At 33.3% G+C, this 26,498-nt stretch overlaps 3 protein-coding genes across 3 annotated transcripts; all 3 read left to right on the forward strand.

The window, feature by feature from the left end:
• Nucleotides 1–2,965: 2,965 nt before the first annotated feature.
• On the forward strand, nucleotides 2,966–6,778 carry LOC140823523 (cinnamoyl-CoA reductase-like SNL6). Its single transcript, XM_073184908.1, has 4 exons — nucleotides 2,966–3,368; nucleotides 4,492–4,673; nucleotides 5,671–5,865; nucleotides 6,106–6,778. Exons 1-4 carry the CDS (start codon nucleotides 3,020–3,022, stop codon nucleotides 6,550–6,552), a joined length of 1,173 nt encoding a protein of 390 aa, XP_073041009.1. The 5' UTR covers nucleotides 2,966–3,019; the 3' UTR covers nucleotides 6,553–6,778.
• Nucleotides 6,779–9,487: 2,709 nt separating this feature from the next.
• On the forward strand, nucleotides 9,488–10,628 carry LOC140824773 (uncharacterized). The gene has a single exon (XM_073186324.1). The coding sequence runs from the start codon at nucleotides 9,931–9,933 to the stop codon at nucleotides 10,435–10,437; it is 507 nt and encodes a 168-aa protein (XP_073042425.1). The 5' UTR covers nucleotides 9,488–9,930; the 3' UTR covers nucleotides 10,438–10,628.
• Nucleotides 10,629–18,862: 8,234 nt separating this feature from the next.
• LOC140823524 (ATP-dependent RNA helicase-like protein DB10) lies at nucleotides 18,863–25,729 on the forward strand. The gene is made up of 9 exons (XM_073184910.1): nucleotides 18,863–19,028; nucleotides 19,800–20,137; nucleotides 20,990–21,130; nucleotides 22,506–22,574; nucleotides 23,311–23,580; nucleotides 23,891–24,241; nucleotides 24,383–24,660; nucleotides 24,874–25,236; nucleotides 25,318–25,729. Exons 2-9 carry the CDS (start codon nucleotides 19,811–19,813, stop codon nucleotides 25,436–25,438), a joined length of 1,920 nt encoding a protein of 639 aa, XP_073041011.1. The 5' UTR covers nucleotides 18,863–19,028; nucleotides 19,800–19,810; the 3' UTR covers nucleotides 25,439–25,729.
• The last annotated feature ends 769 nt before the right edge of the window (nucleotides 25,730–26,498 follow it).

Below are 26,498 nucleotides of genomic sequence, written 5' to 3' on the forward strand. Positions count from 1 at the left end.
GTTATATATCTGGATGTGATGGTTTATATATGCTAATACCTTTGGATAGGCTATGCGTGCATATATATTAGTAATACAAAATATGGAAAATTAAAATATAATGAAGGTAAATCATTATACCCAACCGATGCGAAACATCTTTAACATATTTATTTTTTCATGTCCTAGCTATTGGGGTTGAGTTATGTTTAAGAGCTCAAGTTCTAGTTTATTCATTTGTAAAATCCACGCTCCATATGTTCATTTCTGGCATGAGTAGGTGTGTTAGTTGTTTCAAATTGATTGGATAAAATGCATAAGAGTTGTATATATGGATTTGGACAATTATCTCTTTGAATTAGTTTTTGAGGTTAACTGAAATAAATTTCAATCTTTACAATAAATAATTCATAATTAGCCTCTGAAATGAATATTTATTGGGTCGTTTTCTTTAAATATATGTTGGGAGTCCCTATCATGCAAATTTTAGGTGTAGAATTACAAGGTTGAGAGAAACGTAAAGTGTTTTTATTGGGTGGGATTTTTTTTGAAAAATTAGTAATTTTGATTATCTATATTTGTCGTTTTATGATAAATTAAATCTGTCAATTTTTATTATTTGGACCTGAATTGAAAAATATCTCGGACAATAATCGAGAATTTACCATATTTTAAATATGACAAAAATTTGTATGAGACGGTCTCACGAGTCGTATTTTGTGAGACATATATCTTATTTGGGTCATCCATAAAAAAATATAAATTTTTATTGTGAATACGGCATGATTGATCGGTTTCACAAATAAAAATTCGTGAGACCGTCTTACAAAAGAATTGCTCTTTAAATATATAAAGTTAACTATTAGTGGTATCCAACAGGCTCACGTGGTTAGCTATAGGTTTATTAATATCTCCCTCTCATCTACCTTATTCGGTTGCGGTGTACGTTGCGCGCAGCGCACCTGCCGTTCCACACATTGACCTTTCAAGCCGAGCCGATGCCTACAAGCCAGCCGGATCAATCACGGCTTCCAAGCTATTTCGATTTGCTTGATCAAAGCCAAAATAATCGGGGACCCATGCATTTAATTTCAATAATTTTGGGTTTATGCAGTTGATTGTTCTGTAAAAGTATGACCAGGACATTCGTTAAATAAATATAAAATAGAAAATTTGTTTGTATGATTGGTTATTTTAATAATATTTTTAATTTATATAAAAAGTTGTACAAAGATAAATAAAAATATATATTTGGAATTGATGAGAAAATATGCTATAATTATTAAGGACATCCTAAATTTAAAAGTCGGAGCATTAAGAATTAGATCAAAATTTCAGTCTTTTATAAGCTATTATATTTAAATTAGAGTATGTCTCTTGTGAGACGGTCTCACGAATCTTTATTTATTATACATGATTTATGATGCATGTTCATGTCATGATGGTATGATGCATTGCATTATCACCTTTGTAGGAAGTTGCTCATCCCTTCTCTTTCGTGGACGGGTGGGCATCGAGAGTCACAGTAGTCGACGGGTCGAGCAGGTTCTGTTGACTCGAGATATTTCGGGTCTACGTCTTAATATTGATTGTGAGAGCCAATCTTTGCTTTGAACATATCGGAGATTATACACTTAGATGTCTCTAAACTCGGTATGATATTTCATATTGATCTCATATATTGTACATGTTTCATGCATTGTATATAAGTTTGTATACTCATGCATTATGAATCGGGCGATTTGTCGCTCATGTCCTTACTTACATCTTAATCGCCTCATTCCATATGACATATCTCATGTTTTACGGTCCATGAAAACATGACAGTGGTTAACAGTGATCAAGGTTCAGTAAGAGATTTATTTAGTGATTATTTTGTTCTGTTGTTTATGTTAAACGATTCGATATGATTGTCTAAGATTTGATATTTGTATTTTCAGTTTCAATTGGTTGTATAACCTATTTAAGTCATGTTATGCTTCTGTTATTTAAGTTTATCGATCATGTTTGTTTAAGATAATACGCGCGAATTAATTAGAATAGATGGTCTCAATAAGGGCGATACAAATTATTTTCCTCACTTTATTTTATATTGCTTGTGTGTGATCTAAAAAAATTCAATCAAGAACATCGAGGTATTATAACTCTTCAAAACAATTATTTTTTCCTTAATTTAAATGGTTTGTATAATCGACTTTTCACTATGTCTAACATGTTATCTAAACGTTCAGACACCTAAGACGGAATATTACAAATCTCCCTTTAAAATATCATAAATTCACGCTTTTTTTAAGAAAATTTAAATAAGTATATTGGACTTTAACATTTTATAAAAATTATATGAACATTCTCTACACCAGTTACGAATTGAAGTATTTTAATGATATCTCATAGACATTGACCAAATGATCAATGGGTAAAACAATTAGAAAGAAAAATATATTTGATACAATTTATATTTCAGGCCGGTTAGACTAGTTTGAAAGTTATCTATGTTAAACGGACGCTGAAATATCAAGCTGGATGACACATATATAACAATCAGCAGCGCCTAGATAACATCCATACTAGTTTAGTCGATCTGATATATGATTTGTAGTAAAATTGGATTTTATTTATATTTGTTTTGACTGTTAATTATTTTGATCACTTGTATATGAGATATCATCAAAATATTTCAGCTTGTCAGATTGCAACTGGTGCAGGAGATGTTTGTGCAGCATTTATAAAAAGTTTAGATTTAAGATATCTGTTTAATTTTTTTAAAAAAAATGTGCATTTGATATTTCGGATTTGGTGGGAAAAAAATATTTTCTTTTTAACATTTGCTAAAAACACACGATCAAAATTCTCTTTAATCGCACGATATTCAATTTATTAAAATTTGAAAATTACAAAATGTAAATATTATTTTATGATACATAACTTAATATTATTAAAAGCTTTTTAATTAATTATATATAATTATCGAAAGCTATTCTTTAAATATCAATGAAGCTAACCAAGCTCAAGAGCTAGTAAAGCAAGCGGCGCTAAATTGATGATCTCCGCTAATTTCTCCATCCAAAATCCAATAAAACCCACACGTAAATCACAAGTGACAATAATCATTGTGATTCTGGAAATGGGTTTTGTGCGGTTGGAGGAGACCCAGAAGGCGGAGCTTCAGGAGTTCCGGCGGATGCTGTTGTCTTGCGCAGCCGTGCACGGCCGGAAGGACGAGAATGGGCTTAAGGACAGAGAAAATGCGTTGGAGGGAGCTTCGGGCGACGACGTATTACTGGACAAGCTGGTCTGTGTCACTAGTGGCGTATCCTATCTTGGCATCGCTATAGTGAACCAGCTCCTGGTTGATGGGTACTCCGTGAGGATTATCGTTGATAACGAAGGTAAATTATGCTTTTCTTGAGCTTTTTTTTTGCTTATAGTTGGTTCCATCTGTTTACCGCGTGTTGCAGATGAATCAAGCTGTTGATTTCCAGACTTTTAGTAGTAGTTTGAATTTTAGGCCAGTTTTGCGCGATAATTCTGGCAATCACCCCCGGTCCCCCTTTTTGCTTTTTTGGGATTCCTTCTTGTGATTTCCGCCCGTGTTTTTAGTGCCGATGATTGATCCAAGATTTGGTTTCTCGATGTTCCATTGTTAAACTGGTGATAGATCTTTTCATTTACTGGTACAAATTCCAGTTGAATTTCCCGTTGTACTTGCTACTTGTGAAAAGCTTTTCGCCCGTCAACTGAAAATTTTCAGTTTCTGGTGCTCCACATGCTATGGCCGTCTTGCGTGATAAATGCCCACTTGTTCATTAATTTATAGTTTTTTCATCCAACTTTTTCATGCTGTTTCAATCATTTCATAATAATATGTGCCCACCAGTTTATATATATTTATGTCCTTCTGGAATAACATCCTCGTGTTAGATTACTTTACAGAGTGATGAATCTTCTTCCCTATTGCTCAAAAATCTTATTTATAAATTTATACCGCAGTTAAACTGGTAAAATAACCGACTATAGTTAATGTTTTTAAAACTGTCGTGAGCATTATTTTCAACCATTTGGAAATTTTGGAAGTTAATTTTCAGGTTTAATTTTCATGTAGTTATTAGTCACTTTTGCATAAAATGGAGGTGCTTGCCATTAATTTCCTGTGAACACGAGGTTAAAATGCATTTCACCAAAAATGATGGGAGTTTCTTTTCATGCGTCCTAATTAACAGCCCACGTGTTGAAAACCACTCATTTTATATATGTTTCCTGGAATGCACATGACATGTTTGGGGATGGCACCACTGAGTTAGCATGCAAGTAACAGAAAATAGCACTAATTTTCATCTTTTCATGTGTTTCTTGTTTTAAAAAAAAACGGACTTTACATCTTAATTTTTAGTTTCATAGGTTATCGCATACAAAAAATCTTCATGCCATTATCTTCATGTATGTTCTGTGTTCGAGTCTGTTTTTACGGTTGGCCTGTGAATTTAATTTAATGGCGTTGAATGGAAAAAGCAGAAGACGTTGAAAAGCTGAAGGAAATGGAAAATTCCGGTGAAATGAGACTAATCAACAACATCGTTGAAGTAGTCACGGCCAAGCTTACTGATGTTGAAAGCCTAACCGAGGCATTTGATGGTTGTCGTGGTGTGTTTCATACCGCTGGTTTTGTTGACCCTGCTGGTTTATCCGGCTATACTGTGAGTTGCTTTCTATTTCATATTCAAACTTCTCTTCATTCCCTTCCTCACACTAATGCACATCTTATTTACCAGAGTCTGTCCACTCATTTCCCCTGTTAATCTTGACTCTCGTATAATAAGCTTGTGAAAGTTGCATTTGTCATGCACAGTACTCTACTTTCGTGAGAATCCCCGAGGGCTCATGAGGCACGTCTAAAATGACTATAGTTAACCAAGCAACGTTTATAATATGGAACTTCGGCAAAATCTTCAGCTTCAGATTTAACTCCTGAACTATCAAGTTTTTCTTCGACATAGTATGAATTAAGTGATGATTTGGTTTGTTGAGCATTTCTTGTGTCAACCGACACTTTTTAGATATATTCCTCTAGTGGGAAGTGATCGATGGCAAGATCGAAAATGAGATGCATGTTTAGATAACCACTTGTGTGGTTATGTCATGCAAGTATTAATGCAACTAGATAGCGCCGTATAGATCAATTAAAATGTATAAATTTTAATTATTGAAGGATGATAAGATGACAAAAAATAAAAGCAAAAACTAGACCTGAACAATCAAGTTGGCTTAAGCACTAGTACAGTTCTTGACTAGACCAAAAGCATCAGATTTAAATTGCATACTTATGTTAATTTATTGATAAGATTGAAGTTGATAATGATGCTGTCTGTTTTCACTATCTATGTAAATAGGCAAGAAATCGAACATTTATTCGTTAGTTTAACCAATCAAGTGTTAATCACAGTACCCTGATGGTAGTGTAATTGGTTTTCCAAGGATCATATCAGGGTAGCACGTGGAGAAAAAAAAATTGTTGGAATTTCAAGTTTCTGCACCTGCCCATATGGTTGTTTTATTTGTACTTTTTGAATATGTCCTGGGAAATGGTTATAGCGAGTAGCAATCAAGTTTTTAGCCAATACAAGCCTGTCAGGTAAATAACCAGTTGAAGAAACTGTTCAAAATCTTACTTGAACCCTCTTTTGTTCTTTGTAGAAAATAATGTCCAATATTGAAGTGAATGCAAGCAATAACGTCATAAAGGCGTGTGGGATTTCGCCTTCTGTTAGACATTGTGTACTAACTTCCTCTCTTTTGACCTGCATCTGGAAAGATGATTCTTGGGATGAATCTTTTAACCGAATCGATCACAAATGCTGGAGTGATGAATCTGTTTGCATGAAAAAGAAGGTACTCCCAAATCATTAATGGCTCCTCCCTCTCAATTTGAGTTCTCCATTATGGACCGATATGGACGAGTAGATCTATAGTGTGGATTTAAACTTAAAATTTGTGAAAAACTACACGTAAAATTTCACACATTTTTTAATTCTGAGATTACAACACTACCACTAGTTTTAATCATCAACACATTTCCGAATAAGAAATTACTTGTTTAACTATCAAGCATTTTGTTTCTAAACAATACAGCTCTGGTATGCTCTGGGGAAATTAAGAGCAGAAAAGGCTGCTTGGGAGATTGCAAAGGAGCATAACTTGAAACTAGCCACCATTTGCCCGGGACTTATCACGGGTCCCAAATTCTTCCATCGAAATCCTACCCCCACACTTGCTTATCTCAAAGGAATCCAAGAAATGTATACCAAGGGATTGCTAGCTACTGTCGACATTAACAGATTAGCTAAGGCGCACGTAAGAGTATTTCAAGAAATGAAAAAAGCAGCATGTGGGAGATATATTTGCTTTGATCAAGTACTAGACAACATAGATGGGATAGAAGAGCTGGCTCGAGAAACGGGCTTAAACATGAGCTCGATTGCAGGTGGTGCCTCTTCTAGCAATGGAGCTTGTTTTGAACTTTCAAATGGAAGGCTTGTTAACTTGATGTCGAGAACACGAAGATGCAATGATGAATAAGTCATAGAGGTTAGGATTCTGAGTTTTTCTTGATCTTTTGAAAGGTGCATGATATAGCGTCATCTACTGCGCTTATTCCATCGATGGCGAATACCATATTTGATCAAGCATTTTTAGACATGAGCAAGTGACGAACATTTATTAGAAGATGTTATGTTAGGAGAATGAGATTCCAAATAAACGATAATGTTTGTTTATGAGATTACAGCTTTAAGTCAGCTTCAAATGCTTTTTTTGACAAAGATTATTGATATTATGCACAAAGTTTTGGGCTTGGGTAAAAGGAGCTAGAAGTCCATTGAAAGCAAAAAGGTTTTGGAAGATATATACTGTTAATTAAAATTACCTTCAACTGACTAAATTTTGATTTGTGAGTTAAACATTTTTAAAATTTCAAAAAATATCCCTCATAAATTTTCTTGAATGCAAAATGTATTATAAATTTAATTTAATTTTAATTCACTTCTTATTCAATTTTTCATCAAAATTAAACTACAACTCTTTATTTTCAATTTCACACCCAAATAAAATAACCACAATTCAAATTTCTATCTGTAAATTTATCGTTAATTTCTGCATGTGCTTCGACAATTAGCGTATATATATATAGCGACCAATTACATGAATGAAGCTCGGTAAATGTATCGAACGTATAAATGATGCACCAGAAGTTCTTTCGATCCAACCCGACCTGATTCTTTTAAAAGTATGATTTTTTATACTAAAAATATTATTTTTTAATTTAAGTATTGAATCGAGTTAACTCGTTTTATAAAAATATATCTACGAGACTGTCTCACAAGACACTTGTACTTGCATTTAAGAATCTCAACTCTATCAAAGTTGATTTCAAAGTTGTGCATATGATGTAATGAAATAAGCTTATATCTAAAATTAGTTAAGGTGTTAGCAAAACACTATATTTTTCGTAAAATTGACTAAATTTATAGATTACGAAGAAGCGAAGAAACATAAAAAGTTGGTCGTATTTGAAAACAGAACTGAAAATCAGAAGTTGCTAGTGTTTGATAAACAGATGATTATTATACTAACTTTTTTATTAAAATCATATGATCAACTTTTATATTTCAATTAAATTAAACAGAAACCAACTTATAAACTGAGTTTCAAAAATACACAAAACTGATTTTTTCCAAATCTAATTACTTTTTTAAAACAAAAAAAAAATTGCACACACTCTCTCAATGACCTAATTAATTAAGAGTTAAATAGTTAAATATAACCTTTTTTGTCTTGATATCAGGCCATGGTCAGGTGAGTGTGTGTGACGTCTGGCCAGCCAGGAATGGACCCATAAAGCCATAATTGAAGATTAATTATAGGTAACATCACATGTGGAATCCCCATGCTCTCTTTGGAACTTGTTATTTTATTTTATTATATTACATTTTCATATTTTTTTGCCATTCTCCACATCAATTCAACAAATCTTACTAGACAACTTATAATTTTAAAATATCAATTACCTTTTAGGTGTAAGAACTTTTTTTCAAATTGATTATTCAGTTCGCAGTGTATCATTCAAATTTGTACAATAATTTTTACGACATAAAAAATCTAATACAAAAATTTCATTTATCAACATCTTATGAAATTATATAATAACAAAATCTCACGATTTAATTGTTGTAAATATCGTTGTACGATATTTTTGTTGTTGTACATTTAGCATTATTCTTTATATTATTAAAACATCACATTAAGTACAATTATTTTAATGTGACATGATCTTTCATGCCATATAAAAAAAAAGGACAAACTCTTGTATCGTTGAAAGGCCACTAAAAGGGGATTGGAGGAGATAATAATATACTAGTAAATTCAACATCTTGTGAATTAAGGCGTGATTATATTTGATAATTTTATTGAAAAATTCTGTCTCGGAAGAAGAAATTAAAAACTCATTTCGTATCGATAAGTTAAACTACAATAAATAATTACGTCCATTTATATAGAATAATAGCGTAATCGCGTCGTCGAATGCTTTTGCATTTTGTTCTATGTTGGTCAATAAATTATCAGTAATTTTTAAGAGTGAAAATTAGCAATTCACTCCCATTAATTGGAAATTAATTTCGAGTTGAGTTATATTATTTACTAATTCCAAATCAGACATAAATCCGAGCTTGAATTGACTTGTTTTTTTTTTTTTCGAGATTCAATTAAAAATAATCTTTTTTTCTTCAAAATTGGTCTTAATATAACAACATTATTTCTTTAATTTGAATTGTTAATATTTTTTTATTTCCGATCCGATACGACACGGAAGGTAATGATGAAGATCCTCCCTTGCCCTCCTCAAGAGGGACATCGATATTGTCGCTGACAGTGTATAATATCATTATTCATAAAAACTTAAATAAAAAAGGATTAAAAATGTAAAATGTTGAAAGAAGCCAAACTCTTAAACCATGACCAAATTTCAACTAATTAACGCGACATCATAAATACTTCGGTAAAAAAGACTAAAAATGCAAGAGAAACCAAAATTTCACGGTCGTCCCAAATTATAATATAACTAATTATAGAATCAAAATCTCAAACATACTTATTTTAAGAGAGTATGTCTCTTGTGAGACAGTCTCACTGAATCTTTTTCTGTGAGACGGATAAATCTTATTGATATTCACAATAAAAAGTAATATCTTAGCATAAAAAGTTATATTTTTTATGAATGACCCAAATAATATATCTGTTTCACAAAATACGATCCATGAGATCGTTCACACAAATTTTTTTATGAAATTAATTTTATTTTTCTCAAGGACGAGATATTTATAATATTTATCCAAATTGTATCAATACAAAACAAGACAACAAAAGATGCAAGAAGAGGCTATTTTATAGTATTTCTCATGTTTATGTCTATTTATTACTGCCAAAACGTACAATACCTTCTGTTGGAGTGTACTCCACGGGGGATTTTGTGCGCGTGGTCTTAATGGTTTCCGTGCTCTCTTTTCAGCAAAAATGTCAACCTTCGCAGCACTAAATACATGAACAGATGCATTTCTTTGGAATTTTACAAGAATAATTACGTTGAAAAACTCCAATATTTCGAAAAAAACAACTCCACATTTCGTACGTACGAGTAGTATTTATTGAATCCTTCACTCCGTTCAAAAACCCAATAAATCCCATCGTTTTCCTCACTTTTTCACTAATTTGGTCGTAGAAAAGGGAATCATTGGCCACCCTTCTGCGATCATCACAATCCTCCATTGTTAATCGATGAAGAATTAACATGTTTTCTTTTGATTGATCAGGAATTCAGAGGAAAAGGGTTTTTGGTTCTGGTGCTTTTCGCAGGAAAGTTATTTAGATCGAGTACATTCTGAAGCATATATAAAAATATCAATGGACGATCAAAACTCATCTCCAGCTTCGTCTTCTCCGAGCGCCGCCGTGGGCAGAAGCCTCCGCCACCGCCGAGGACGGCACATGGTGGAGGATGACGAGGGAGATTTGGTCGCGTGCACCGGGGAGTCATGCGAATCTTGCACCGCGTGGGTGATAGCCGACTGCGTGGCCCTCTGCTGCTGCCCCTGCGCGGTGGTGAACCTGCTGACGCTGACATTCCTGAAGCTCCCGTGGGCGGTGGCGCGTAGATGCATCCGCCGGCGGAAGAAGGAGAAGATCCGGAAGTTAATGGACAAGGAGAGGCGATGCGGCGGGGGTGCAACTGACGGGATTTCAAGAAAAGAGAGGGTTAATGAACGTACATCGGGAATTGTTTGGGAAGAAGAGGCAATGGACAATCTTGGCGCAGTTTTCTCGGCAGAGGAGATCTGGTTGGAGCTGTACGAGGTTGGTCATTTGGCCTTTGGTAGGGTTTCTTTTAGTGGAAATATTTTGAATGGGTAGGGGCAGAAGAGGGAATTCAAGTTCCTTTAATCAGTTTTTATGTCGAAACCTAGGCAAAATTTGGTACTTGGTCATTTTTTTTGGCTTCAAGGGTGAGTGTAAGTGTCCATTTTACCCCTTGGGCTTGGAAGTTGGATGGATTGCTCTTTGTATGTGAAGTATTTTGATGAATAAATTTGTCACTTTCTTGGCATAGGGGAAAATGACTTGCATAGGGTTTATTTTTCATGACACAAATTAATGCATGCATGAATAATAAATACTCCAATATTATTTTCACAATTGTATAAAGAAATCTACCTTAAAAAATAAAGATTTTGATGGCATTTTGTTACATGGGAAGATTTCAAATTCATCTACTCCAAATTTTAAATCTTTTTTTTTTAAATGACTAAGATAAAAGGCTCAAAATGAAAAGTCAAGTAAATTCATTGATTAAGTGATACATTTAAAATTTCACATCAATGCAAAATTATCATTTGTTTATATTTGGATGGATGCGAAATATTTTCCCAAGTGCATCTTTTCGAAAATGCAATGTAGGACGATATATGATGTATTTGGATTGAAATACTTGAAACAACGATGTAATTTCAAATATTAATTTTTTTGAAATCCCCGAAATCAAATACTTGGTACAAATGCAAAATTTATTTAGATATCTTAACTTCGAGTAGCCCAAAAAACTCTTATTTGGTGAAGGTGATATAGGTAATTTGGAATTCTTGACGTTTTTTAATGCATCTAATTAAGAAAATATTCTAAATAATATTCTCGAATCTAACTAAACACTTATTTATAATAATATAAATATATATTATGTTTCTTTAGTTTTATGGAATGTTTACCCAATCAAATACTTTGAAAATATATTTTACATTAGACATAATATTTATTCAATATATATTCGATTTCATATTCGAATAAACCTTGTAATTGCAAGAATGCAAAAACTTGTGTGAGACGGTCTCACGGGTCGTATTTGTGAGACGGATCTCTTATTTGGGTTATCCATGAAAAAGTATTATTTTTTATGCTAAAAGTATTACTTTTTATTGTGAATATGAGTAGGGTTGACCCGTCTCACAAATTAAGATTCGTGAGACGATCTCACATGAGACTCACTCTTGCAAAAAAGTGTGTTTTTTCAGAAAATGGAAAGTTCTAGTTATAATCCAAAAACCCGAGCACACGCAATGGAATCGTATGCAGTCAAGTTCGAACAAATATAGACCCAAAATGGATGGTTTTGTGTCTATTACCGGTTCTTATTCCTGAGTTGAGACTGTTCATTCAGATTGATGGGGTAAATTAATGAGCTCGGATGTTATTGAACTCTATAGAATAACTTATTGTCAACTTCTTTCATATATGAATTTATCTTATTCATAAGGGAAGACTCGATAGAAGTTGTTCTAAATAATAGGTCCAATAACAAGAACAAAAGATATAAAATTTCTACCAAGAATTTATGTGTGCCACGTTTACTAGTTATCAATTAAACATCTTTTAACTCTTACTTAAATGAAGCTTTAACATTAATTTAAAATGGATATTGTAAAATTTAATTTTGATATTGAAATTTAAAAGATACAGTACATTATATATAATTGTTTGAGTGATTAATTTAAATCAAATTCATTCTTCAAAATCCAATCATTTAATCCAAAAATGTAAATTTACTGCATCGCAATTATAATTCTCCGGATATTTAAAAATATATAAAACTTGGGGGTGAAAAAATTAAAAATCTACAACTCTCCTATTATATTTTGTTATTTATTTTTTAATAGCATCCGTTGATTAATCTATTCACTCCTACTGTTGGTGACTTATTGCGAACTAAAAAGCCACTTCGAAATAATAATAATAATATAATTATAATAAAAATAGATACAGTTCTTTTATTGAGTCTGACCTAATTTATTTTCAGAAGAAAATTATCAAAAAAATAATATTTTTTAAAAGAAAATTAAAATTGAATAAATAAATGGTACGGTTCTATTCGTGGCTTGGTGGGAAGCACCGCATTAAGGGGAATTTGTTTCTTGGGAATTAATTAATTAATGTAAATGTGCAAAAGCACCGATTATGTGGTGTTGTCACCTTCCATCTTTTACCCCAATCATTTCAGCATTATTTTTTCTGCGGAAAACTTGTAATTTGCAAGGGAAAAGGGCAGTTTTGTTTTCGTAGTAAATTGATATTTTGTAATTATTTTGTATGTTGTCACATTTTAAATTTATTATATTATTTTTGTTTTTTTTTAAATATTTAAATTTTAGATATTTTTCTATCTTGACGCAAATGAGACGTTGATTTGTGTCATTACATTAACAATTCTGATAAAAAAAATTAATTAAATCGCAAGAAAATGAGAATATATAAATGACAAAAATTTAATTTTTCCTAATCTCAAATTGGGCTTGTTGATTAAAATTTGAAATATGTGATTGACAATAATTATACAAAGAGTGGGTCTCATGTGAGACCGTATTACAGATCATAATCTGTGAGCGGGTCAACCCTACCCATATTCACAATAAAAAGTAATACTCTTAGCATAAAAAATAATATTTTTTCATAGATAACTTAAAGAAGATATCCGGCTAACAAATACGACTCATGAGACCGTCTCACACAAATTTTTGTCTTATACAAATTAGATATTTTAAATATTTATGATATTTTCTCGATCAATATTTTAAAAAGCTGTAGGTGGACAACTACCTACCGCCTATTGTCTGGAAGGTTCGATCCTGGGTGTGGGGGCAGTGCCCACACCCAAGATCAAGGGTTGAGATTCATATCATGGGGAATAAAAAAATTAAAAAAAAAAATTGGACCAGAAAAAATTTTGGCACTTGGATGTACCCCTTCAGGCGTGTGAAATAATCCCTATTGTCTACCGTCTAGGTATTTAGGCAGCCGTTTGGACGACATCTAGACAATTTTTTTTTGGTATGTTTTTGGGGATTTTCTTTATTATTACTCAATAACCATACCACAATGTTTCTTTATTTTTACTCTATACAAATTGTAAACGGATACAAATGAAACGTTGACGTGTGTCATTACATTAACAATTCCGATAAAAAAAAATGACTTAAATTAAAAGAGAATGAGAATATATAAGGATAATAATAAAATTTATAAATAGTATACCAAAACCACATATAAATAAACATGCATGACAGAAATATTTTTTTCCCTAAACTCAAACTGGGCTTTTTGCTTAAAAGTTTAAATATGTAATAATTACACAAATTAGATATTTTAAATATTTATGAGATACATATCGATCAATGTATTAAAAAACGGTAGGTGGACAGATACTCACCGCCTATTGTCTACCGTATGGGTATTTAGGCAGCCGCTTTGACAACGTTTATACCATTTTTTTTTACTTAAATAAATGATTTTCTTGTTTATCTCCGTATTTCTCAAATAATATATCTTTTATCATATTTAAATTCAAAAACGGTGGCATATTCTTCATTTTTATACAATACAAATTGATTGAAAAATATATAAAGAATTTTTTTTTTACAAAATTAAGTTTTAAAAAAAAATCATGTATATTACATTACGCGACTTCTAAAAATCTAGGAGGTGAGCGACAACCCATCACTTAGGCGATGGCTCCTTTTAGAACATTGATCTCAATCGCTTTCGCATTAGGGACGATTATTGCTCCTAGAGGTGCAAAGAAATCGGTTCGACCAAATTCAATTTTTCGAGCTTACTTGATTATATTTGATGCACATTTGAAATTATTGAATTTCAGCTGAACTCAAACATGTTCTAAATTTTTGCCAAATCAAACTCAAATTATTTTATTCGATAGTTTAGGAGCCAGTTGCAATCTTTAATATTTTATTCGTAAAATGTAATTATATACTTAATAAAAAAATTTTGAGTCTTTATTTCGAGTAGATCGCGAATATGTTCAAATATTTCGAGCCGAACTCGAATTTGAAGTTTCATTCTAACCAAATTCAAGCAAAAAACACTAAATTTTTGAGATTTGAATCGAAATCGAACTTGAGTCTACCAAATTTGATCCTTCATATTTTTTTCATATACGTCGTTATCCAATATATCAGAGAACAATAATTGCCCAACTAAAAGGGTGTTTGGATCATAACAGTTGATATGCTTTACAATTACATATTTGAAATATATAATTATCACCAATTATAAACACAATAACTATATTACCTAGCAATAATTGTCAAATTTGTAGCACTTGATATTCTGTACAAATTGAAATATCTAACTTGTAACATTATCACTTGTTATATATTTTGGTTTATGTTTAATCCTACAAGATGATTGTGTTACTAGCAACTAATTAGAATCCAAAACATGAGTTTTGTTTTCAAATCATTGGTAAGTGATGTTGATGAAAATCATGATACTTGGTGGGAGATCGGATTTGATCAGTAGGTGAGTGACTCGATAAAATCATGATATAAGAAGTCGACTGTGTTGATATCTCGGATGACCTCACAGCGATTCTAGTTAAATCAACCCTAATGTGAATCTCTAGATGACCTGATGGATTTAGATGAATGAGATGATACCCTGTCCATTAAGATGACCTATCGGGGTTACCTAGATATTGGGCACGACTTCTCTCAGGCCGTCGAAAATGGCCTAAACCTCTTGAAAGTTATATGTCATAGCCTTCCATCTCAACTACACCTTTAGGCCCTCTTGCATGCATTATTAATGATATAGAAGTTGGGGATGATGAAGTCATGCTTGGGTACATTGTACATTTCTCACGTTGCACGCCCAATCCGTGAAATTCCCATAAATGAGCAATCCCATTTGGGGCACGCAGGTTAGCACAATTTATGGATATCTCACAATACAAAAAAAATTAAAATTAATTTTTCCAATTACGGAAATCTAACAGATGCTGAGAAATAAAGACTCAAATGAATACTCCCCCTTCAAAAAAAAAAAATTAAAAATAAAAAAAAATATTCATCGCTTTAAAATTAAAGTTGTAACAATAAATTAACATCCTGGAAAAACTTTGATGAAACGGTTTTGGTACTTTTTTTTTGAAGTACCAAGCTTATATCAATTGGTAGAATTTGAAACAATCCACATTGTTACATGTACTCGTTTTTCTACAAAAGCAAGAAGGTTGGTGAAGCATCGACGTCAAGCATAAAAGAGCGTTTGAGAGAGCTTCTAAGAAGTATTTTCTGAATTCTAGCTGGGTAGAAGTGTTTTGGAGTGTTTGTGAAAAACAACTTCGGCTTGAGCCTGCATAACTTTTAACCAAAAGTTTGAAAAAAGATTGAGTTGCTTTTTTGTTTCTGTTTTTTTGTTAATGGTTTAAAATTACAATTTGACATTTGAAATCTTAAAAAATATTCCACAATTACTCTTAATTTTTATAAATATTTTTATGGATTTGTTAGAATATTAAATTTTATTTATATCTGAGTTTTTAAAAATTTCGAATGAAATCCATTAAATTCAAAATTATATTTTATCGCAAACATTTTATATTTTAAAAATTAATGTTTTTTATAATTTACTGATTAATTTTTTTACCTGGCCATTCATACAAATATTTTCATTTTTTATTTTTATTAAATTATATAAATTTTCAAGAATTCAGGTTATAAAAATATAATTAATTTGATAAAAAATATTTTATATTTAATAATAATTATATAAATACACTGTTCACGTTGTGAATATAAAATTTTAGATAAATAAAAAGACAATTTATGTATGTTAAGCATATATATTGTTGTCATTTTACCAAAAAAAAATTTGAAAGTCATTTTTCTCCAAACAATCAAACTTTATTTTACATTAGTTTAGATATTTTATTTCAAACACTCCCGACTTTTGATTCTTATTTACTTTCAAAAAATCTCTAGAAAAATCACTTTAAAATAAACAAAAACTCTCTCAAACATTCTCTAAATAACACAGACTTAGTTAAGCATGTTTAACCGAGATTATAGCCTAAAAAAATATATTTGTTTTTTTTATTTTATAATTTTAATAAAGTTAGGACTAAGCGCACAAAATTTCTATTTAGGGAAATGAAGGATCCCACAATTTTTTAACATAAAGAATTTTGAATTGGCTAGTGACTGATATAAAATTTTCAATATTTTTATTTTATTAACAAATATTAAATTATTGTAATAAAAAAAATCCCATTTTATCCAGCATTGAAATTGGTTAATCATGGTTTTGATCTCTTTCCCAGGCCAACCTTTGAAAAAATTATTGTATTCTACTCAAGGCATTAAGCTCGGTAGAGGCTTTATTAGCCGGGCCAGCTTCTACTGCATCCGGGCATATTCTATTTGACCCAAATTCAAACCCGATCCTGAGCCCGCTGTCCATTTGGCAGAAGCCTGTCGGTTCGGCTCCAGTGGTGAAAATGGATCCAGATAGTATTTGGAGTGGGTTTGGATAAGTTACCTGGGTGTTGGGTTGGATAACAAGCGTTTGTTTTCTTTTGGGATATGTTTGGATCAGAGAAAAAACTTGTGTGAGATGTTCCACGGTTCGTATTTTATGAGACAAATATCTTATTTGGATCATTTATGAAAAAGTATTATTTTATATTGTGAATATCGGTAGGGTTGACACGTCTAGCAGATAAAGATTCGTCTCACAGATAAATATTCGTGAGACCATCTCACAAAAGACCTACTATTGAATCAAATGATGAGTTTTATTATAGATCCGATTCGAAGAACATATGAATGAAATCAAGTTATATTATTTAAGTTAAACAAATATATTAAATGTGAGTAAAACTACTACATTTATGACAATATGTTATAAGAGTATATAATTTTAAAAAATTTACATAATTTTTCTGGGCCAAGAAACCATCAATATTATGGGGGATCATGGACTATAAAGTTGAGAGATCAACTACTTTTCAAGGGATCATTTTTGACATGTCTGAAATATGACAACAGCAGTAACCGGCTAAGCGGTTTGAGTTGAGGGAACGTGGGATCTCTTTGGAGAGGATTGTTAGATTCTAGGCCAGGGAACAAGTAGGTTGGATGACTATGTTCCCAAGGTCAATGAACCACAACATCCAAAAAAATCGTCATTTATAATTACATGGAGAGAAATTTGTATTGCACAAGTCAAAGAATCGACATATCCTTAAAAAAATAGTGAAGAGATTGGTGGACCTCTTGCTCAAGCAACATTTTCAAAGAACTGGAGATTTGTTCTAACTCATAGAGTTTATTCAATTGAGAAATAAGTGATAAAATGCAAATACTTCAGATTACCATTGAAGAGGAAATGTGAGAAAGGAGAAGTTTTCTAACTTTAATTATCAGAGACATGGTGGGAAATTTCAGCTTGGGCCTTTGGAATTAAGAAATGTGCTGAATAGACCAGAGAGAAAAATATATAGGCAAAATGGCCCAATAGAACGAAACCATTCATTGAATGTACAGTTTTGGCTCAACTAATTTTTATCCGTGGAAAGATGCAACGATTTAGGAAACGACAAAATATCAACGCGTTTAAATTATCAGTCTTTGGTGTCGTTTGGTAATCAATAAAAAATTTCGTAGTCACACACATATATACATCAAATATATAAGACGGTTTCACGGATCGTATTTTATGAGACATATATTTTATTTGGATCATAAATTACTTTTTATTGTGAATATCGATAGAGTTGACTCGTCTCACGGATAAAGATTCGTGAGACCGTCTCACAAAAGACCTACTCTTTGTGACAAAAACTTGTGTGAGACGGTCTCACAGATCGTATTTGTGAGACATATCTTTTATTTGGGTCATCCATGAAAAAATATTACTTTTTATGCTAAAAATATTAATTTTTATCGTGAATATCAATGAATTTGACCCGTCTCACATGAGACCCACTCTTTTTTATATAAGAAAATTATCAAAAAAATAAGAATATTTATATTTTCAACTTTCCATAATATTTCTATTTACTAATTTTTTTTGTTATTTTTGTGTCCCTAAAATTTAATGAATATTATAAATTAGTCATTACAATTATATTTATTTAGAGTGGGTCTCATGTGAGACTGTCTCACGGATCTTAATCTGTGAGACGCCATATTCACAATGAAAAGTAATGCTCTTAGCATAAAAAGTAATATTTTTCATGGATGACCCAAATAGAAGATCCGTCTCACAAATATGACCCGTAAGACTGTCTCATATAAGTTTTTGCCATTTATTTATCTATGAAATTAATGGCGTTGTATTATTTAAATTTAAAGGACTAAACGTGTTATTTTGTAAATGTTTGGAAAAAATGTTTTATCCTTGCGTGGGCAATTGCACTCCAAAGATGCCGTAAGAATAAACCAACCACGCGTCTCTGATGGCCCGACCTTGTAATATAAATACCCAGATCAACCATAGAATAAGCCCTCTTTGTTTGCCTAGGTTTCTCGATTCTGGGAAGCGAGGCTGTTTCTCCCCTTTTCTCTCTCTCTCTCTCTCGCGCACGATTCACGATTGAAAATCTTGTAGGATTGAAAAGGAGCGCCTGTTTCCTCCGTTCATATTGTAAAACCGACGCGGTACGGTTTCTCGCTTACAAGTTGAGACACTCTAGATTGGTTCTGTTCTTTTTCTAGATCCGAGTATGTGCGTATGTTGATTTATTGGATATTTGCGCAATCAGATATTTAGGGTTTCGGATCAGGATTTTTAAGGTCCTTTCTAAAAGAGAACATGCCGCGTGTTTTATTTTGATTTTTGGGATATTCCTTCGCTGTTTTTCCGTGTTTTGTTCCTGTTGCTCTGGTTTTTTTATTGGTTCGATCTGCAATTTTTGTGTTACGGCGGGTTATATATGTTATAATTGCATGAAATCGGCGTTTTCCGTAATTTATGTTTTAATTAGTTGTGCTGATGCTAATACTTCTGTATATCTTTATGATTTATACCCGGATAAATGTTGACTGTATAAGTTATTTGATTATCTGAGCAGACACGAATGCCTCTATGATATGATCTTGTTTTGGTTCTGTTCTTAAGATATTTTGGTGACCACTGACCACCACTGCATAGCTTTTGGGTTCGGTAATTAACTGTCTGTTATTTATAGATTTCGTAATTAATTGAGTTCTCTCGTTCGCCATTGTGTTTATGTGCTATGTATGTATTTGATGTTTCCTTCACATCTGTGGGTTTTTTTGTTTCTTTTACTATAGAGCGAGTCTAGAATATAGGAATGAGTACTAATTTGAGTAATATATCATATAATTTAACCCATGGAGGATAGGGGTCAGCTTTTCTCTTTTTTTCTACCCTTAATTCCTGAGTATCTGCATTTGTTGATTTTAAAGGATACTTTGATATGGTCGCCGCTGCAACTGCCTCATCAACTGGTATACGATATGCACCAGAAGATCCCACTCTCCCAAAACCATGGATAGGTTTGGTTGATGGCAGTACAGGTTATGTTTACTTTTGGAATCCAGAGACTGATGTAACTCAGTATGAGAGACCTGTAGCTCCTTCGCTGGCAAGTTCTGTTCCACCTCACAAATCTTTGAGTTCATCGGTTCAAAAGTCGTCCCATGGCAATCACAATAATGGGGATGCTGCTGATGGTAAATATATCAAAGTTGGCAATGGTGGGAATGGTCCAGTAAAAAATGCCACCGGCTCTGGAAGTTATCAGGTATATGAAGTGGTTATCTTTTGAATGCTTTACATCATTACATGCCTTGTTTGGTAACTAGTATTTCGGACCCTCTTGTTTAGGTGGGGTTGTGGGGTTGTCCTGTTTGGTGGGGTATGGCATTAGTCTATACGTCCAAGATAGGTTTAGTCACTCACATTTTTAGTGCTCCATTATTTTCTATGGTCACGTTTTCAGACTTTTTCGGTGCTATATAAACGTCGTGATTCGTGAAGTGTCTAATATTCAGCTATCTCTACTTTTTATTCTGATTAATTAACATGATGACATTGATAGACCTGTTTTTTCTTTGATGATGGTTTACTAATCATTCTGAATTCAAAGAATACCATCTGTTTTTATTTTCTAATTGTCTTTCTTGGTAGAAATAGATTGGTTTTAGTCACAGAAGGATCAGCACTTTATTTTCATATGGTATTTTTTTACCAGCGAAACTGAACATTTTTTTTTGTATAATCTGGCCTGATCAATTTTTAAAACCTTAATTCCTGCCTTATTGGGTTGACTATGATGAGAATATATCTTGTCATTAGCTTCAGTTAATGGGTTAATTCTAAAAATTCCATTTTGTAAAGTGAAAAATGAAAGCACTTGTTCACTCTTTCCAATTCTGCTGCTGCCCTTTTTAGTTTAATGTAGTTAGGATGATTATTCATTTTTACAATACATGAGCCATGCTTACTCAAAGACCCTGTAATTTTGACTTGATGCTGGTGATCTATCTGTGTATTCGGTTGACAAAAAAATAAGTTATCTTGAAGTTTGTTTTTTCTTTTATGAAACTAATTTGCTTTGTTGGATAAACTCATTGTGTTTTCCTATCTATGTTAGACTGCCAGGATCAGATCCGATTATTTGCAAAATTCGTCAAATGGGAAAACCAATGCTGGACATGGATCATATACTTCTAATGGTGCTGATGGCAGTTTGTCTGCTGAGTCTTTTCGCATCCAACATGAAATTACAGTTACTGTAAGCATCTATGACTCTCTTTGCATAATTCTCTTATAGAGACATTTTTTTTAAAATCTAATCATATAAATCTAAAATTTTAAAAGGGCCTACATTTATTCTGACTCTGACTTTAGCTAAATGGATGTCTTGCTTAGTTGATGATGGAGAGCCTCAGTTATGTAATTGAATTTGAAGACCAATTTTGCGGCAATTTAAATTTGATAAATGGCTTTCGAAGCTTAGATTGTTTTTTGACCGTCGAGTCAATTTAGAATTTGAGAACTTTTTGACACCTAGGCCTGGATTGGTATATAGGAGTGGAATAAGGTGAAAATGGAATCAGTTTTGTGATGTAACGTGGGTGAGGAAGGAGCGGGAGAAACCTTGCCTCAAGAAAGGAATGGGATATACTTATTGTACTGGTATTTTAAACAACTACATGGTATGGATAAATGGAAATGTTGTTAATGATCAAATCAGAGTGTAGTTAAAAAATGAAAATAAAAATATTCAAGAAATTTATTAGTATTATTATTATTATTATTTTGATTATTATTATCAGTATATTATATTTATTATTAATAACATTTTAACTGTATGATTATTTTGTTTTTTATTATAAAAATAATAATTATTATTATCATTATGATTTTTTTGTTATTATTATGATCATGATTCTCTACAATGACTCCATAGACTAATTGAAGGTTATCATCATTATAGTTATGATTATTGTAGCTTGTTAGTATTACTGTTACTATAATAATAATTATTATATTATTTTATAATTATTATTGTTACTATAATTATTACTGCTATTAATTATTATTATATATTATAAAGATGATATAATCAAGGATTGTACTGTCAAAGAAAGAAATGAAGGAACATAATTATCTAAACAGGGAGGGAATGTGCATTCTTGTGTCCAAACATACCGTCCATGTTTTTCGGAACAAGTTTGTGAATGTTCGTTCAATTTTCAACCAATTCTACCATACCCAATCTAGGCATTATAATGAGGTTTTTTGAGCTACTGAGTCAAATTAGGATTATGGCCAACCAAGATAGCCGATTGATTGAGCTGTTGGTTTCTAACACGTGGATATGGATTTGTCATTTGCATGAGTGCAATTGTTTTTTAAAAAAGTGAAACATCCTGATATCAGGATCAGTTTTCTTAAAAATGATGTTATTTTAGATCTAGATCAACATCACCAGTTGTAATAATTTTGAATTATGGCATTCTATTCTTGTTAAATTTCGATTTCTGCTTTGTCTTGTTCTGATACCTCTGCATGTCTAGCATATGCATATTTAAGTTTCTTTACATTATCCGTGTGAAAAATAATATTTTTGTAAGTTGTATATGATTGACCCTTCAATTTACTAGGGAGATCTGGAAATCCAACCTTTCACCACTTTTGAAGCCACTGGTTTTCCTCCTGAGATTTTAAGGGAGGTATGGATTTATTTTTTATCTTTGAGATCTTTCGATGGCCAGAAAAAATTGAAGTCTTAACCATGAGTCAAGTAATTTTTTGTAAGGTTCAGTGCCTACCGGAGTTCCATTGTGGAGAATAACAAACCTTACTTGAACCATCTGTCCTTTTTGTTGTCGCAGGTGCGATATTGGCTCCAGGTAGGAGCCAAATGTCGTACACTGTGCCGTCCTGTCGGGGGTTGCATGTGTTTGGAGCTCCCTTATCGGTGGACAAGTTTTTGTGAAGGGCGTTCCGAATCATCCAAACTTGGCTGGGACTTCTGCCCCCTGGTCTGAAGAGAGAAGAAGTGTCCTGCTTTTCTTGTTGGCATCAGAAAGCATTGCATTTCTACACCGAGGAATGACGCTTCTTCTTGCCTTGGCCAGTTGCATAAGTCCAAATGAAACTAATCCGTACATTTGAAGTAGTACCTGTGATTTGGTGCACCCCTATAGTTTGTCCAATTTTTACAAGGGCTTTTGAATCACCCGAGTATCGCTGTGACTTCTGTTGGAAATGATTCTGTCTGCCCTTGGTACGAAGAGAAGATGCGTCATATTCTTGTTGGTACCAGCAAGCAGTGCATGTCTTTTCTGACAGATGATGCTTCTTCTTTCCTCGGCCCCTTGTTTAAATTCAAATGAAACCAGTCAGAAGATTTAAGGAAACTCATCTGATTATGGGAATCTTCCCTCCCCTTCGTTCATTTTTCAGGTACGACATGCTGGTTTTTCTGTGCCGACTCCCATCCAGGCACAGACATGGCCTATTGCTCTGCAAGGTCGTGATATTGTAGCCATTGCCAAGACAGGCTCGGGAAAAACTTTGGGTTACTTGATTCCAGGTTTTATTCATCTGAAGCAAATGCGTAACAATCCTGTATTAGGACCAACAGTTTTGGTGTTGTCTCCAACAAGAGAGTTGGCAACTCAGATACTAGATGAAGCTGTGAAGTTTGGAAGATCATCTAAGATAACTTGCACAGTATGTGTTTGATGCTGGATTTTCTTATTGACTTCTGTTCAGTTAGAATGAGTGTCTTACTAGTATGTGGTCGATTGCTACGATGTGCATCTAACTTTACTATTTGAGGTGGCATATAAATTTGTATGATTTATTTGTCCATATTATTTTACCTGTATATTCCTATTTCCTTGCCATTTATCCACGAAGTTCCCATCGTTTGAAAAGTGAGACCTTTTGTCTCCTGACTCTCAATGCCCGCATATTATTTTAGAGACCAGCGTTCCTTGAGTTTGTTGCTGATTTTAGTTTTGATTTTTGACTTGTTAAGTGCTTATATGGAGGCGCACAAAAAGGCCCTCAGCTGAGAGACCTATTCAGGGGCGTAGATATCGTGGTCGCTACTCCTGGTCGTTTGAATGATATTTTGGAATCGAGAAAAATTAGTCTTCGTCAAGTTTCATATTTGGTGTTAGATGAGGCAGACCGAATGCTGGACATGGGATTTGAACCCCAGATAAGGAAAATTGTGAAGGAAGTTCCTTCTCAGAGGCAAACCCTGATGTACACTGCTACATGGCCAAAGGAGGTGCGCAGAATTGCTGCTAATCTATTGGTTAACCCTATTCAGGTTAACATTGGCAGCGTCGACGAACTTGCTGCAAACAGTGCAATAACACAGGTCCATATTTGACTGATTTGTAATCTCCATACTATTAGTTTCCTTTTTGACCAAGTAGAACTTTATGATTACTATTTTCTTTTTAGTTGCAATTTTTTGTTACGTATTGGAATATTGATGTATTTTATGTGTCTGCCACAGCATGTTGAAGTTCTGTCATCAGGGCATAAGTTGAGGCGCCTAGAACAGATACTAAGATCTCAAGAACCAGGATCGAAGGTTATTATTTTCTGTTCTACAAAGAAAAAGTGCAACCAACTTGCTGGTGCTCTAGCCCAACAATTTGTAGCTGCGGCAATACATGGAGACAAATCTCAGGCTGAGAGGGATCATGTCTTGACTCAGTTTCGCACAGGACGAACCCCAGTGCTTGTAGCCACTGATGTCGCTGCCCGTGGCCTGGACATCAAGGATATCAAGTAGGTGGCTGTTAAATTGATCTTATAATGATTTTTGGGCAATAAACACAATACAAGTATGTGGTTTTTTGGGATGTTATTTGAATAATAATAATTTGTTTATAATTAATAATAATATAGACAACAAAAATTAATCAACTAAGATACAGAAGAATATTTTGTGGATTTTGGAAAAGTTTGAAATTAGGTCCTTCCTGAAATTTATTGTCACAGGATGGTGATAAATTATGACTTCCCGAATGGAATAGAGGACTATGTTCACAGAATAGGAAGAACTGGGCGGGCAGGTGCCACTGGAGTGGCTTATACTTTTTTCTGTAGCGATGATGCTAAGCATGCGGCTGCTTTAGTCAAGCTTTTGGAAGGAGCAAATCAACATGTCTCAGTTGAAATTCGTGATATGGCCACTTCACGGGGTGGTGCAGCAGGAAAATCCAGGCACCAGTTTGGTTCAGGCCTTAGAAGGGTTAATGATTCTACCTTTGGTGAACGAAACGGGGCGAAGAGTTCTTTTGGAATGTCAGTATTGATGGATAACAGTGGTGGTGGTCGTGACTCTGACCACAGACGTGATAGGTATGTATAATTGAATGGTTCATTTAATCTTGGTCATGTATGTTGAACTTGTGATATGATAGCTGTTGATATAATCAACAGAACTGGTGCCGCTGGGAGCCATCAATACAAGAGCTCTCAAATTAATGGCAAAATGGCTGATGAAAATAGAAGAGGCAGAAGTCGCAGTAGATCCCCAAACCGGAAGTCAAGATGGGAGTGAGAGTATTAAACCTCCCCATTCACAGAGAAAGGGAGGGAAGGTGAGGTGTCACCAGAAACCAGAAGAGGGCTTGATAGCACGTCAGTGATATTGATAGATGGGGCTGAATACAGTTGGGGGTGGATCATAGATGCATTTCGTAGCTGCAAAGTATTTGTGTTCGATTACTTTAATCAACTTCAACTCGAAAACATTACTATTAATCATTTGTTGTACACTTGCTTACCATAGAGACAGGAGGTGGACAAATATTGTGCGATTTCTCATATAAAAATGTGTAGTGTTGTTTCTCAGTGTGTGTTGAGAAAATTGACCCCAAAAAAGTGACATATACGTATGCGTAAGTTGTGGCTGATGCTCTGTTCTGTTGCAACATTTGTAACACCAACAAGGATTTCAACCCATTTAGGATGCCAGTCTTTTTCTGTACTCCAAATTTTTACCCAATTTTAATGAGAATGTTCATTTAAAAAAAACAAGGATTTCAACCCGAGCCGAGCTGTTTGGGAGCCAGCTTGGTTAAGACTCCTCTTGAGTTTGGTTTTGACTGGGTTCGCAACTCTAGCGTTATGCCTTGAGTCTTCAATCTCATTTTTGAGAAAGTTATTATATTATTTGTCTTTACTGTCATCGTCACTTTTAGGCAATAAATTTAAAGATCTATAGGGATTGTATAGTTTAAGCTGTTTTGAAACAAATTAGTTGCGATCCATATGAATTATCACCGAAGGATTTCGTTCATCGAGTCTAATAATTCTCGTATCAGCAGCAGAATTAGAAACTCAAGTTTGGATGAGATATAATTAAAATCGAAACACCAATGACTAATCTCAATCAAGTGGCATCACCTCTCCCAGTCATGGGTTCTAACCCCTTGGTTAAATAATAATAATTCATAACCCAAATATATTTTTTTAATATAAAAGCAATGAAACATAAGTTTTTATTTTATATTTATTTCCGAAAAAAGAATTAAGAAATCAATAGTAAATATTCAGCCATCGCCTGGTTTTGACTGTTTCGAATTTAGCCTGCGGTCCTCTCCCATTCTCTGAGTGGC

This window comes from Primulina eburnea, chromosome 2 (genome assembly GCF_022965805.1).
Source record: "Primulina eburnea isolate SZY01 chromosome 2, ASM2296580v1, whole genome shotgun sequence".
Lineage (NCBI taxonomy): Eukaryota > Viridiplantae > Streptophyta > Magnoliopsida > Lamiales > Gesneriaceae > Primulina > Primulina eburnea.